This window comes from Narcine bancroftii, chromosome 3 (assembly GCF_036971445.1).
Source record: "Narcine bancroftii isolate sNarBan1 chromosome 3, sNarBan1.hap1, whole genome shotgun sequence".
NCBI lineage: Eukaryota > Metazoa > Chordata > Chondrichthyes > Torpediniformes > Narcinidae > Narcine > Narcine bancroftii.
The window spans coordinates 252,194,438-252,209,755 of record NC_091471.1 but is presented as its reverse complement, the minus strand read 5'-3'; the positions used below and the strand labels follow the sequence as shown (position 1 = coordinate 252,209,755).

The 15,318-nt window shown below is 51.1% G+C and overlaps 1 protein-coding gene across 9 annotated transcripts in view; it reads right to left on the bottom strand.

Annotated features, from left to right (window-relative positions):
- cyp4f3 (cytochrome P450, family 4, subfamily F, polypeptide 3) overlaps nt 1-15,318 on the bottom strand; it is an 89,037-nt gene that overhangs the window by 47,255 nt on the left and 26,464 nt on the right. For 4 of the 9 annotated variants that reach the window (XM_069927612.1, XM_069927614.1, XM_069927609.1 and 1 more), the window contains exons 2-3: nt 12,739-12,960; nt 9,357-9,501 (exon numbers count right to left, since the gene is read on the bottom strand). In XM_069927612.1, coding sequence (XP_069783713.1) covers nt 9,357-9,501; nt 12,739-12,960 — 367 coding nt within the window. The other 5 variants (XM_069927611.1, XM_069927613.1, XM_069927617.1 and 2 more) reach the window with 5 other exon arrangements.

Below are 15,318 nucleotides of genomic sequence, written 5' to 3'. Positions count from 1 at the left end.
AGGTTCAGAAAGTGGCATTGAGGTAGATTGAATGGAAGAGCCGACGTTGGGAGCTGAGCACATTTGTGCCCTTGTCTCCCTGCTCGTTGCCCTGAGCTGGACATGATCCTTGCACCCCGGGCAGAGGCCAGCTCGGCGTGAAGAAGGAAAGCAGCTTCTCTCAGTGGCAATCAGGAAGCAATTGCAAACTGACACAAAGCAGTAGTCGTGGACTTCTGAATGATTTGTCCCAGGTTCAGGCAGAGGCCAGGTCAAGCAGATCGATACTGAATGCAAGAGGTGGTACAAACACATTGAAGCGTACAGGAGCCCTGTGATCGTACTGTTGACCTATAACCAACACCTTGATGATATCAGACACAATTCTGAACCTTACCTTTGACGCATTGACTATTCTCAATCTCTGCCTTAAATACCCCCAACCACAGCCGCCCGTAGCAGCAAATTCCAGAAGTTCACCACCAGCTGCAAAAATTCCTCCACATCTCCGAATTAAATTGATGCCCTTCAATCCTCTTGCCCGTGACTCCCCTATCCCAGAAAACAACTTTGCCACATCTACTCTGTCCAGGCCCTTTCAACATTCAAAATGCCCCTCATTCTTCAGAGCTCCAAGAAGTAGAGACCAGGCAATTAAATCACTCAAATTTGAGTCTGCCCGGGGACAACGGGAGCCGAGAGGAGAAGGTGAAGCAGGGGCATCAGGTTATTGCTGTTCCAAGGCTGTGGGAGTTTGGAGAAGGGGGTTACTTTTGAGGTGAGCTCAAGCAGGAAATGGCACTGATATCATGGGTCAAGTTAAATACTTTCCAAACAAACATGGGGTGGGCTGTATGTCTCCATTGTCTATCAGTTGGAACAATCAGTGCTGGGGGGGAGGGGGAAAATCGAGGACAATACACAGATGTGTTGAAGAAATTCGGCAGGTCACACAGCATTCATTAGAAAGGGAACTAATATTTGGGACGTGGGCCCTTCATCAGGTGTGAGCAAAAACGACCAGAATAAAAGGTGCAGGAAACGTTGAAGCTCAGCTCTTCTACCCTCCCTCCTGTATCCACCTCCCTCTTCCCCCTTTGCCCTCTCTGTGGTGAATGTTAAATGATCCCTCTGACACATTGTCACAATCTGCTGCCAGTGCTCAGCTGGAGGGGCTAAAAGAGATCCATAGCAGACTGTGCCACCCAGGGGTCATGAGATTCTTCCACTACATAAGGGCTAACAACCTTCTCCCTGGAAGAAGTCAGGAAACTTAACAAAAAGCTGTCCTGTTTGCGCAGAATGCAAACCGCAATACTTCAAAGCTCCAGAGGCCACTCTCATCAAGGCAACCCGACCTTTTGAGAGGATTAGCTTAGATTTTAAAGGGCCATTACCTTCCAACCACAAAAATGTATATTTCTTTACTGTAATTGACAAATATTCCCGATTTCTCAATGCGATACCCTGCCCTGACGTCTCATCAGCGTCTGTCATTAAGTCACCTGATAGAATTTTCAGCATTTTTGGTTTTCCCAATTACATTCATACCGATAGGGGCTCAGCATTCATAAGCACTGAACTGCGGCGAGCCCTGCTACGAAAGAGAATTGCCACCAGCCATACCATGAGCAACAACCCGCAGAGCAATGGGCAGGTCGAAGGGGCTAATGCAACAGTCTGGAAGACTGTTAATCTTGCTTTAAAAACACATGGTTACCCTGTTACCCGGTGGCAGGAGGTGCTGCCTGAGGCGTTACATTCTATTCGGTCTTTCTTGTGTTCTGCAACAAATCAAACATCTCATGAACACATGTTTGCCTTTCCTAGGAAATCAGGAACTGTGATGGACAGGCCAGCCTGTTTATCTGAGCCTGGAACTGTGCTGCTGAAGAGCCACGCTCGGTCGCGTAAAACAGACCCCCAGTCCAACCAGTTCAGCTACTGCATACTACGCTCATGTTAAATTCCCAGATGGGAGTACTGACACTGTACCCCTAAGAGATCTGACCTCGCCTGGTTCGCCCCTTCCTCGCACCCATACTCAGAGGGAGCCCAAGAGGTTGGACTCACTCCCCCAGCCTGTTACCCCTAGTAAGCTTTCAGATGGCCATGCTGAGGTTCCACTGCCTCACGCTGGCGATTCTGGAGCAGGTCCAGAAATCAGTCCTTCCCACACTACAGACCCAGGACCTGCACCAGTTCCTAAGGTTGCGAAGGAGCCACCTGTTTTGAGAAGAAGCACCAGAATTCGTAAACAACCTGATAGACTGACATATTCATAAAACATCTCATTATATTTCAATTGCTTGCTAGATACTGGCATATTTTGGCTGTTAGAGCATTCTCAATGCCAAACATGGTATCTATGTATCGTTTGCTTCAGTCTTTCCTAGCAGATGTCCTTTTGATTTTAACCCTTCTTCTGCCGGGGCGAGACTGTGGTGAATGTCTGCCAAGCTCTCTGTCTCCCCTTTGGCGAGCCTTGCTGTACTAACATTGGCTGTGCATTATCTCTACTGTTAAGGACACTCCCCTTGGATATAACTGTATATGCACCTATTGTCTTTCATAATTGTACCACAAGTTTCCTCATCTTTATCAACTTCATCAACTGGCACTTCACTCCCCCTTCTTCTCCCTCTCCCCCTCCCACTTCTTTTTCTCCTTCTCTCTCCCCCTCTTTCCTCCCTCTCATCCTGAGCATCTCCTATCTTGGGGGAGTCAGTGCAATACATCGAAGTGCTGAAGAAACTCAGCAGGTCGTGCAGCGTCCATAGGAAGTGAAGGAGGGCCAACGTTTCTGGTCTGGGCCCTTTGTTAAGGTATCAGCAGTACCTAAATAAAAATGAGGGGGAAGGAGGGGGAGGGGGAGAAATACAGACCAACAGATAAGAGGTCACAGGTGGGAGGGTAGAAAGCTGAGAAAGGGTGGCTCCCGATAGAAGAGGGAAGAGGGTGATGAACTTGGGGGGGGGGGGGGGGGAAAGAGGGAGAAAGCGGGTGATGAGCCGGGGGAGGGGAGAAGAGGGTGAAAGGGGTTTAGCAGAAACTGATGTTAATGTCACCTGGGTGGAGGGGGCGCCGACTGAATATTAGATGTTGTTCCTCCAGTTTGTGGGTGGTCTCAGTCTGGTAGCGCTTGAGACCATGGACAGACATGTCAGCAAGCGAATGGGATAGAGAATTGGAATATTGGAATGGCTGGCCACTGAGTGATCTACTCTATTGTGTCAGACAGATCCGAGGTCCTCAACGAAGTGATCTCCCAGCCTGCGTCCAGACTCTCTGATGTAGAGATGAGAACGGGAGCACGGGATGCAGTCGAAGACCCTTGCAGATTCTCAAGTGAAATGTTGCTTCAGTTTGAAGGACTGTTTGGGGCCCTGAATGGTGCTGAGGGAAGAGATGTGGACACAAGTGGAGCATCTCCTGTGGTCACAGGGGTAGGTCCCAAGGGTTTATGATCCTGGGTAAAAGGCTGGGAATGGTGGGGTGGGAACCAGACCCCAGGTCTTGCACCCTGACACTCCCTAGACCACCTGTGCATATCCCAGAATCTATGGACATGGACCTGTTCCTCCCACTGACCCGCCCCTCCTACTGACCCATCCCACTCCACCGACCAATTCATTCCTCTGACCCATTCCCAATCCTACTGACTGGCCCACTGACCCATCCATCCTTCTGACCTATTCCCCTTTCCTACCCATCCCCCATCCACTCGTCCATCCCACTGACCACTAGTTTCTCAGCTCAGATCGGACCACATCCCTCATGTCTCTGTGACTCCCTCTCATAGTAACAGGCTCCTTCCCCCAGGCTGTTTCCTGCTTGGGGTTGGGGGACAGGGAGGGAAGGTGGGGTGCCATCAGCCATCGTCATCTGTACTCTCAGAGCTGGGTAAAGAGGAGGCCAATTCTTAAACCACCCATAAATAAAGCTGCATAATTGTTCCAACCATTTCCAATAACACAAGGTTAGGAAAAATATTTGGGTTTTGGCCTTCCTTTCAAAAATAAGTCATTTCTCAGATTCCAAGCTCGTGGTTTGACAAATGTGCTAATTCGAACCATCTGTGGAAAGTTTTCCTGTTTATCTATCGTCCCTAATCTGAAGAAACAAAAAGGTAATAAAACAGAGATTCTGAGGCCTTTAATACTTTAGAATTCTGTGTCAGAGACCTGTGAGGACATGCCTCAGGTCACGGTAGAGTCCAAAGTCCAGGAAGACCATGATGTTTGGGCCGAGATGGCTGGGGAGTGTGAGCAGAGGAGGCAGCGCTTCACCTTAGCCCAGAACCATCATCAGCGATCCTCCACAGGGAGAGTTCATCCACGATCATGGAAGAGCCACATTTACATGCAAGTCAAGAGAGGGAGGAACATGCCAGAGTGAACATGGTCCAGGGTCAGATTCACACAGACAGAGGGTAAACGTGGCCCAGGGTCGGATTCACGCAGAGGGGTCAACGCGCCCCAGGGTCGGATTCACGCAGAGGGATCAATGCGGCCCAGGGCTGGATTCATACAGAAGGGTCAATGCGGGTCACGGACGATTCACACAGAGGAGTAAACGCAGCCCAGAGTCAGATTCACACAGACAGAGGGGCAAAGGGGAGATTAGTGTTAGACAGACCAAATGAAAGTCTGTGGAGAGGAAAGGGAATAAAGAGAAGGAAAGTGAATTGAAAAATTAGAGAGAATAAAAAGGGGCGAGAGAGGGGTTTGTGGCAGCAGAGTCTGGAAGTTGGGGTTGTTCTGGCCTTTCTTCTGGTTGTGACCCACTCTGGAGGGTAGAATGCTCTCCATTCTCCTAGATGGCCAACTGCCACAGAGCAAGCCGACTGGTCACGAGGAGAGGAAGGGTAAAGACACAGAGCACAAGTGCAGGTTGGAGAGCACACCTGACCAGCCCACAGAGTGGCCATCGTCCTCTGTACCTCCCTCCCTCATTCTTCCCCTCAATACCAACTGGAGGGTACCACAGTGACGAGGCCATCGGCTGGCAAGAGGGACAAGGTCTTCACAGTTGGACTACACTCCGTTCCAAATCATCCCGGAGGCCAGATCATGACGTTGTCCACGAGGATCTGCAGATTGAGTGTCATCCGCAAGTGTACGGAATACATTCTCCGCCAGCTTGTTAGTGCAGCTGACAAACAGTGGGCCTAGCACCAATCCCCATGGCACATCACCCCCATTGCCCTGGATCCCACACCTTCCTGACCAGCCCACTGTGTGGGACCTTGCGAAGTCCACTTTTTTTTTAAATTTAGACATACAGCACAGTAACAGGCCCTTTCAGCCCATGAGTCTGAGCCACCCAATTGACCTACAATCCCAGTACATTTCAAACAGTGGGAGGAAATCAGAGCCCCTGGGGAAAACTCACGCAGACATGGGGAGAACGTGCAAATTCCTATTGGACAGTGCAGGATTCAAACCCGCGCTCCAATCACTGGCGTTGCAACAGTGTTGCACTAACTGCCATTTTAACTGTCCCACCCATAAAGGCAACATCCACTACCCTTCCCCCATCCCCCCCTCCCCCTCCAGATCATCCCTTCAGAACACAGCACCAAAGTTGTGAAACAGGTCTTCCTGCATGCAAAGCCACTTCAACTGCATGCGATCAGCCTGTTCTGACGTGCCCACAAGCAGTTCCTTCTCCCTTCAGCACCTCCTAACAAAGGCACATTAGACCCTCCTGGTACCTCAGCATGGACGAGTTGGGCCAAAGGGCCTGTTTCCATGCTGAACCCCGCTATGACTCACCATTGGGACAATGATACCAACATTTTGGTGAGGGCACCTGTGATTCTTCCCCTAACATCCCCTAATGTCTGAAGATGCACTTGGTCAGGCCCTGGGGACTTATCCCCTTGCTATGATTTAAAGCCACCCATACCTTGGCGTTTTGTAATTTGGTTATGGGCCATAAGACATAACAGCAAATGTAGGCCATTTAAGTCCACTCCATCATGAGCCAATCCATTCCCCACTCAGCCCCTCTCCCCATTACCTTTGATGCTCTGACTCTTCAGATACCCATCTGTATCTGCCTTAAATACACCCAACAACTTGGCCTCCACCGGTTCCCATGGCAACAAATTCCAGCGTTCACCACTCCCTGGCTGAAGCAATTCTCCCACTTCTCAGTTTTAAATGGGCGCCCTTCAATCCTCGACTCCTTTACTATGGGGAAACAACTTTGCCACATTCACTCTGTCCAGACCTTTCAGCATTCGAAATGCGACACGCTCCATTACACATTTACCACAATTCCTTCACTGTCGCAACCTGCTCCACAGAAAATACTGATTAGAAATATCAATGTGAGACCTCGCCCATACCTGAATAATTTTGGACCAGTGAGCTTTACAATCAAGGAGTAGGGAAGCTATTGGAGAGACTCCTCGAGATAGGATTTATTCATCTTTGGAAAAGCATGGATGAATTAAAGAAGGAAGTGTGGCTTGATGCAGGGCACATCAGATGGTGATGGGCAGCACAGTTAGCGTGGCGGTTAGTGCAACGCTTTTACAGAGCTAGCAATCGGGTTCGAATCTCGTGCTGTCTATAAGGAGTTTGTACGATCTCCCCGCATCTGCATGGGTTTCCCCAGAGGGATCCAGTTTTCTCCCACCGTTCAAAACGTACTAGGGGTGTAGGCTAATTGGATGTGGGCTCATAGGCTGAAATGGCCTGTGACTGTACCCGATGACTAAATTAAAAATTTAGGTCACGTCTAACAGATGGAGTTTTTTTTTAAAAAAAGAGGAAATAAAAGGAAGATCATTGGTGAGGGTAAAGCAGTGGGTGTCGTACTCAACATAGCCCCTCATGCATGGCTCACCCAGAAGGTTAAAGCACAAGGGGTCCACGGAGGGGACAACGGAAACATGGTAGATTGGGTTCAAAGTTGGTTTGGTCACGGAAGACGAGGGTGGCGGTAGATGGGCCTTTCTCTGACTTGAGGTCTGTGACCAGAAGTGTTCCACAGGGATCAGTAGCACGGTGATGTGAGAAAATGCAGGGGGGTCCGATAAGCAAAAACACCGACGTGCTGGAGGGGGAACTCGGCTGGTTTTTGCAGTGTCTTTAGGAGACAAAGATAGATCGTCGACGTTTTGGGTCTGAGCCCTTCTTCAAGGGAGAGAGAGAAAAGAAAAAAAATCAGAAAAGACAGAATCAGGATAGATCAGGGATTCAAACAATGGGGGAGGAATCCAGATCAACAGATGTTAATTGGATGTGATCAGAATTTATCATCTTTGTGTGAAAGGAGACAGGAAATGGAGAGATGATGGGGGGATGCAGTGGGGGTTTAACAAAAACCAGAGGTATTGATATTAATCCAGTTGGAGGGTGCCCAGTTGGAAGACAAGGTGTAGTTCCTCCTATTTATGGGTGGTCTCAGTCTACATGAGACTATGGACAGACATGTCGCGAGGGAATGGGATGGGGAATGGAATGGGTGGCTACTGCAAGATCCACGCCTTTGCCGTGAACAGAGCCGAGGAGCTCAATGAAGTGATCTCCCAGTTCGCGTCCAGTCTCTCCGATGTGGAAGAGACCTCAGCGAGTTTGCTGGTGACACAAATGTGGCTGGAGTTGTGGATAGTGAGGAGGGTTTGTCGAAGGACTCTGCAGGATACAGACCAGTTGGAGATAATGGGCAGAGATTTGGCCAATGGACAAGTGGCACATTTATGTAACCGTTAGCACAATACTAATACAGCTCCAGGTTCAAATCCAGCGCTGTCTGTGAGGAGCTTGCAAGTTCTCCTCACGTCTGCGTGGATTTATTCAGGCTGTGCTTTGGCACATCAAGTGCAAGGGGAATATACAGTAAATAACAGGTCCCTCAAGAGCCCAGATACACAGGATTTACAGAATGTAATCTAAACTTGCATGAAACATACACGGTGAATGGCAGAACGTTCCGGAGCCCCGACCTACAGAAGGATCAGGTCCAGACCTCTCTGCAAGCAGCAGTACAGGTAGACAAGGCAGAAACAAAGACGTGCGGCACTCCAGCTGCAGGGGCTTGTAGAAGTTGGGGGAGGCCGGTGCGCATTTGCACAGTGAGGTGACAGGAGGGAGCCCCACTGGTGGACTTTGGATACATTCAGTAGTCTAGATGGGCTGAAGGGCTGTGACATTCTATGGCTCCATGGGTTCTAAAACAAGCACCACATTTAACCAGAGTGGCGCAGTAAAAACTTGTCCTCTAAGATCGATCTCCTGCCCTGATTGTTTCCATGACTCTATTTCAGCACTCGTCTCTGACCCATCCCAATCCGGCCACCTTTCCTTGCATTGTGTGCACCTCCACCCCTTTTGTCTGTGTTCTCACTCTCCCAGCCCCCTCATCTCACAGCTCTACTCTCTAACTGATCAGACATCTTCCACAGCTTATCCCCTCAGCAACCTTGCTCTCACCCTATTCCACACACACCTTCGTTCCATCCACAGATCTGCAACTGAAAACCAACCTCCTCGGTTCTCGCTTTCACCTAAATCGTGACCCTTTTCTCAACAGACTCTGCCTGACCATTTTCTGTCCCTATTTCTGATGCACATTTGATCATTTATGGCAAAAATAAAACCCTGTGAAAGATCATTGTCCAAATTCGCCATTAAGATCCTTTTTTAAAAAAATGGCAGTGTTGCCAGAGTTGCTGCTGCTGCTGTGGACCCAGGCAAACCAGGGAGTGGAGACAGTGCTCCTCCGCAGGGTCCTACTGACTGCCGACGGCTCCAACCAGGCTTTAAACAGCTCGCTAAAGAAGCCAACGGCATTTTATTCCAAAATCCTGCCACCACAGGGTCTGGGCCTGTGTTCAGCAGTGGCCTTGAGGGGTTGCAGACTCTGGGGAACCAGAGGACTGGCACAGGGAACCAGTAAAGGGGGAGACAACCCCTCCCCCACCACCATTTGAGAAGCAGAAGAGACGATCTTACTGGACGGTGAGAGGCTCTGCGGCTGAACACACAGACTTGAGGGGAGGATCCCACACAGGCAGCGGGCAACTTGTGGACAAATGCCTCACTCCAGGCAGCGGACTGCTGGAGACGGGATTGAGCCTGACTGAAGGGGGAGGCAGGATGTGAGAGGATGCCAGGGGGCAGGAAAGGCTCCTGAGGGCTTCCCAATCGTGTCGGATCTAGAGCTTGAGTTGCCGATGGTTTGGACTGAAGGAGAGAAATGGACATTCAGTGACTCTGAAGGGACTCTCCCGTTCTCTGACTGCCGAGAAAGGGACTCTGACTGTCTCTTGAGGCAAACTAAATCCAATTTTGTGTAACATGACATTAAAGGAATCTTGCAACAATGAGCTAATGATTACACTACTCACAACACCAGAATACCTGAGGCCAGTAGGACATGTTTAATGTAATCAGGGTGGAACAGATGGATCAAGGGCTTCAAGGGTCCAAACCAGGTCTTCATGACGATGGGGAACTTTAATACCAATTCTCCCAACCTTTGCATCCCTTCCTCATCAGGGGTGACCTTTCTCCGGGAGAGCAAACAAGAGGTTATGTTAGAAGCGGGATGGAGCAAGCAACGTACCGTGCAGAAGCCAGCGCATGTGCACGTAAATGTCGGACAGCAGGGGGGTGGGGGTCAGAGGGGCCCACACAAGGACACCGCGCTCCTTGTGGAGTGAGCAAAGTAGGCTATAATCACGGGTCAAGGCAACGAGTGGTCAAGGGTGTGGGGGAAAGCTGACTACCCGTCAATGCAGGGGTTACACCCGGGCAGAGTTGAAATGGGGGCACGCAGTGGCCAAGGGGACGGCACCCCCCCCCCAGCAGTGGATCAAGTGCGTGGGAAACAAGGACGGGATTTAAATTTGAAAAGGTAAAGTGCATGTATTGGAGGGTAGCCAGGACTTTTTATCCCCTCTGTTAGCGCAAGTAGATGTAGTTCTGCATACATGTTGTTGATGCAATAAATGTTTTGTTTTTTTTTAAAAAAAGGAGAGACATTGTCGAGCCGGAGAGGATGCAGGGAAGATTTACGAAGACGTTGCCAGGACTCAGGGGCCTGAGCTACAGGATGGGGCTTTACTTCTTGGGGACCCAGGATGATCAAATGTGATCTCATCAAGGTGCACAAAATCAGGAGGAATAGATCGGGTGAACGCAGAGAATCGATTGCCCAGAGTATGGGGAATAAATAAACAAAGGACACGGGTTTAACATGAGGTGAGGGGGAGGTGGAAGAGATTGAACGGGAACCAGAGGGGTAACTTTTTTTTTTTAAAAACCAGGAGGGTGGTGGTAAGGTGGCCATTTCCAGACTTTCGAAAAAGGAGGGCATGCAGATTCACTGTCAGGAAACTCTCCCAGCCTTTTGGCCATGGGGGGGGTGTTGCTTACCTCCTGTGAACCTTAGTGCGCTGCCGTCAGGGACACAGTACAGCAATCCATCGTGCTTGCACTCGAGAAGAAACTTGGCCACACACAGCCTGTGGACCCCGGGACGCAGCATTTCATAGGTCAGTGACCCCCTCCCTTGCTCTTTGATTTGTCCCCCCAATTGGGGAAATTAATGTCCAGCTCAAGGTGGCACTGGACAGAGCACTCAAAAGGTGGACTGTCCGGCCTAAAACCAAGCGTCCAGCTATCCTGGGCGGTGGGTGTATGGAACTGGTTGTTGGAGGAGGTGGTTGAGCCAAGGATAAATTGCAATGTTTAAGAAGAAATTGGATGGATATATAGATAGGATGGGTTTGGAAGGGTATGGGCCAAACATAGGCAGGTGGGACACTTTGGTCGACGTAGGCAGGTTGGGCAGTGGGCCTGTTTCAACATCTTGTGACTGTCTGGGATGGGAGTGGAGTTTAAACAAACCAGGTGTATCATCTACACCACTCCCAACAAGCATAGAGAGAGAGAGAGAGAGAGAGAAAGATCCCTCGCCCATGCTGTAGACCCAGAGAGTTCACAAAGAGCTCCCTTACCAAACGCAATTGCCCCTCCTGCTTTGAGTGCACTGCCCAATGTCCTATGGTGTGGGGGGCGCCAAGGTGAAGGGTCAGCTTAGCACCGCCCCCCACCCCCCCCCACCCCCAACCCGGGCCCATGGGTCGCTTGATCTCCTGCCCAATGCTGGGCCAGACCACAGCAGCCAGGGAAACCTCCAAAGGAGGGGAAGTGGTCTGTGAGCAGTCCCGGGTCACTATGGATGCAAATGGGCCAATCCTGGCCTTGGCCAGTCATAACATCACTGGGCTCTAACGGACAAGTGAACCACCCCACGAGGTTTCGGCTGGAGGGGGAGGGAGGGGACTGAGGCATAGTCCAGAGGAAAAGCCCCTGCTGCACACCGGCTCCGGCCCTGGAGTTTAGTCAGACGAGGGGGGAATCTCATCAAAATCTATCAAATATTGAAAGGCTGGTTAGAGCAGATGTGGAGAAGATGCTTCCAGTGGTGGGGGAAGTCAAGGACCAGAAGGGCACAGCCTCAGAATAAAAGGATGTCCCTTCAGAACAGAGATTACTTCAGCCTGAGGATCATCAATCTGTGGAATTCGTTGCCACAGACGGCTGTGGAGACCAAATCATTGGGGAGATTTAAATCGAGGTTGATGAGTTCTTGATCAGTAATGGTTATGGGGAGAAGACCCCTCTTTCGGGGTCACATTCGGGCCCTTGTATTGTTAGACTGGGAGTATGCGTATTCAAGGGGGATGGCATCCGAGTTCCAGAAATGGAGGGCCCCCCAGTGGATTGTGTGCATCGTAAATAAGAATATTGGGATTTTAATTTGAAACACAAAGTGTGTGTACTAGAGGGGTGGTACTGAGTTACCCCTGATCACCCAGTGAAGAGGCAAGGCAGAACAGCTTTGGACTTTCTTCCCTGGAGTATCAGAGAAAGGAGGGGAGATTCAGCAGAACTTACAAGGGGTTATAGATCGGGTAAATGCTTTTCCCAATGAGACAAAAAAAACTAAAGGACGTGGGTAAAGGGTGAAAGGTGTACATAGAACGCTACAGCGTAGAAAACAAGCCATTCGGCCCCTCTAGTCTGTGCCAACCACCATTCCGCCAGTCCCATCGACCTTAACCCATTCCATAACCCTCCAGACGTCTCCCATCCATGTATCTCTCCAATTTATTCTTGAAACAAGATCAGGCCTGAATTAACCACGTCAGATGGCAGCTCGTTCCGCACTCACACCATTCTGAATGAACTTCCTCTTAAATTTTCCCCTTTCAGTTTAGAACTATGACCCCTTGTATTTATCTCCTCCAATCTAAGTGGAAAACGCTTACTCACATCCACTCTGTCTATCCCGCCCCAAAATCCTAAACCCCTATCAAATCTCCCCTCATTCTTCTACGCTCCAAGGAACAGGTTAGGACTTTATCTTCCCCTGTAACTCGACTCCTGAAGAGCAGGCAAGATCCGTTAATCTTCACTGCTTCCTCTCTCACATTCTTCTGCTTAGGAGCCCAGGACTGCACATTAGGGGAAACTTCTTCATGCAGAAAGTGGGATGAGCTGCCAGCTGAAGATATGGATGCGGGCTCGATTTCAACATAGGTTGGGAGGGGAATGGAGGGCCATGGTCTGGGTATAGGTCAGTGGGACGAGACAGCACAATGGTTTGGCACTGACTAGATGGGCCGAAAGAGCTGATGCTGTGCAGCAGAGTTCTATGCTGCAAGGGGTCTATGGAATATCAATCTGGTTCTGGAATGTTCTTGGCTTTAGCATAGTGAAGCTCCTGTCCTACCAAGTTCAGGTGTCCCATCAGCCAGTTGCGCCGGGGAGGACTCTTGAAGCACGCCAGTTTCTGGGAATTCTCACGGAAGTTCCTGAGCAGGCAGACAAAGTACAGGATGGTCCTGGTGACAAGGGCCAGCATCACGGTGACGACCACACACCACAGGCAGGTCCTCATCGCCCTGTGATCCCAGACGAGGAGCTCCAACACCTGATCGAACATTGCGGGCATCTGGTGGGGGGGGGGGGGGGGTGGTGGGGGAAGAGAACACAAACCCACCCGTTAGCTGGCTCATCAGTCGCGAGGCAGGGACAGAGCCCACTTCTGAAACCAGGGACATTGTCGAAAGGGGACATATATTGTAAAAACACACAGTAAATGTGAGGGAATTCAGCCAGTCCCACAGCATCCACAGGAGGTTAAGATACATTACCGACATTTCAAGCCTGAGCCCTTCCTCACAGTGCCAGTGTCTGGGGAAACTTGCTCTGTGAACACACTCCTCTCACACTTTCTGCTCTACCCTGCTCCTGTTTGCACACTTCCCACCAAATATATTTTTTTCACTGTCCCAGATGCACCCTTCACACCCCATTGTACACTTCTATTTACACACTTCCTTCACACTATTGTAGAAAACCTTTCTAACACACTACATATGCCCGTGCTGTTTGCACTTTCCATGCACACAAATGACAGTACATGACTAATTACAAACTTCCTTCACACCCCCAACTCTGACCAACTGTTTACCCACAACCTTCATACAGCCACTATTGTGATAGTACAGATCTATCACCAATGTACATAGTGTATATAGTTACTGTATCTAGACTGTGCTTACAGCGATTGGCTGAGAGCTAAGTCACACCTCTTGTCTGGGCCTTAAAGGGTTGTGTCCCTAGCCAGGTCGGATCATTCCGGACTGGTCGGCCACCTGTGAAGAGCTCCTATTTTTTGCTAATAAAAGCCTTGGTTTGGATCATGTCTTTGGTTCTTTCGACGAGCTCTACATCTATACAGCCACACACCGCCAGAGCACAGACCATACACACTATTTACACACTCCCGGCACAGACCGACCCCCCCCCTCCCTCCTGCCGCTCGCGCACTTCCGGTCCCGGACCCACGCTGCCACTCGCGCACTCCCGACCCCCCCCCCCCACCCCGGCCCCCCCTGCCGCTCGCGCACTCCCGGGCCCCCGGCCCCCCCCCCCCCCGCCGCTCGCGCACTCCCGGGCTCCCGGCCCCCCCTGCCGCTCGCGCACTCCCGGCCCCCCCTGCCGCTCGCGCACTCCCGGCCCCCCCTGCCGCTCGCGCACTCCCGGCCCCCCCTGCCGCTCGCGCACTCCCGGCCCCCCCTGCCGCTCGCGCACTCCCGGCCCCCCCTGCCGCTCGCGCACTCCCGGCCCCCCCTGCCGCTCGCGCACTCCCGGCCCCCCCTGCCGCTCGCGCACTCCCGGGCCCCCGGCCCACCTGCCGCTCGCGCACTCCCGGGCCCCGACCCACCTGCTGCTCACGCACTCCCGCCATGCACCTTGCCGTCCGCTACTGTTTACCAATATTGTGCCACGTTCAGCGTGGTTTCAATGATTGGTCGAGAGCACGTGGCAGAAATAGGAGGTCAGCCTGGCCTCGAGGACTGTGGTGCTTCAGCCCACGCTGCCTTCTCGCATCTGCCAGTTGTGCAGCATGCAGGGCCATCCGACAGAAACTGCCAGCAGGGTCAAGGGTTTGGCTGCGCGAACGTTCCTGTCCCACCAGTGACCACCAATGTGGGGAAGAGTCCCTCTGCCTCATGTTGCCCAGTTTCTTCCCACTGCTCTGTGGTCAGCTGAAGGAGCAGATCTCCAGGGCTGTGGGGAGGTGGCTAACTAGAGCAGACAATAAAACCCGTGGCTACAACAGTAGATCAGATCCTGCACGAAGTCCAAGTTCAGCACAGGCTCAGATCTGCGAAACCAGGGGAGCCAACACACTCGAACGCTGCTATACCCACAGGAAGAACGCCTACCGAGCCATCCCTCGCCCACCCTTCGGCAAGTCTGATCACTCCCGGCGTACAAGCAGAGACCAGCGGTGAAGTTGGCCAGAGTGGTCGGGGGAAACTTTGAATCATCGGACTGGACCACATTCAAGGACTTGTGCTGAACACCATAAATGGTTTCAATGAGTCACTCTCTGATGAGCCCAACAACTTCTCTGCTCTCTGAAAAGGGGAACTCGACGGTACCCATGAAAATCGCTGCAGGAGCTGAAGATCTGTTTTCTGAGGCCACCGTCAGAACATCCCTTCAAGAGGGTGAACCCTCACAAGGTGACAGGCCCCGACAGCAAACGTGGGAGGATACTGAAAATGTATGCCAGCCAACCAGCCGGAGTTTTTAAAAATGGACCTTTTGAACCTCTCACATAGCTGCAGTTTGAGGTTCCCACCTGCTTCAAAGGGGCAACAATTCCCAAGAAGGTCTCGAAGATTATCGCCCAGTAGCCCTCTCATCTAATGTGAACAAATGCTTTGAGAGGTTGGACATGGCCAAATAATGCAATTCACTTACCGCCACTATCTTACTGGCTCTTCCCTCACCC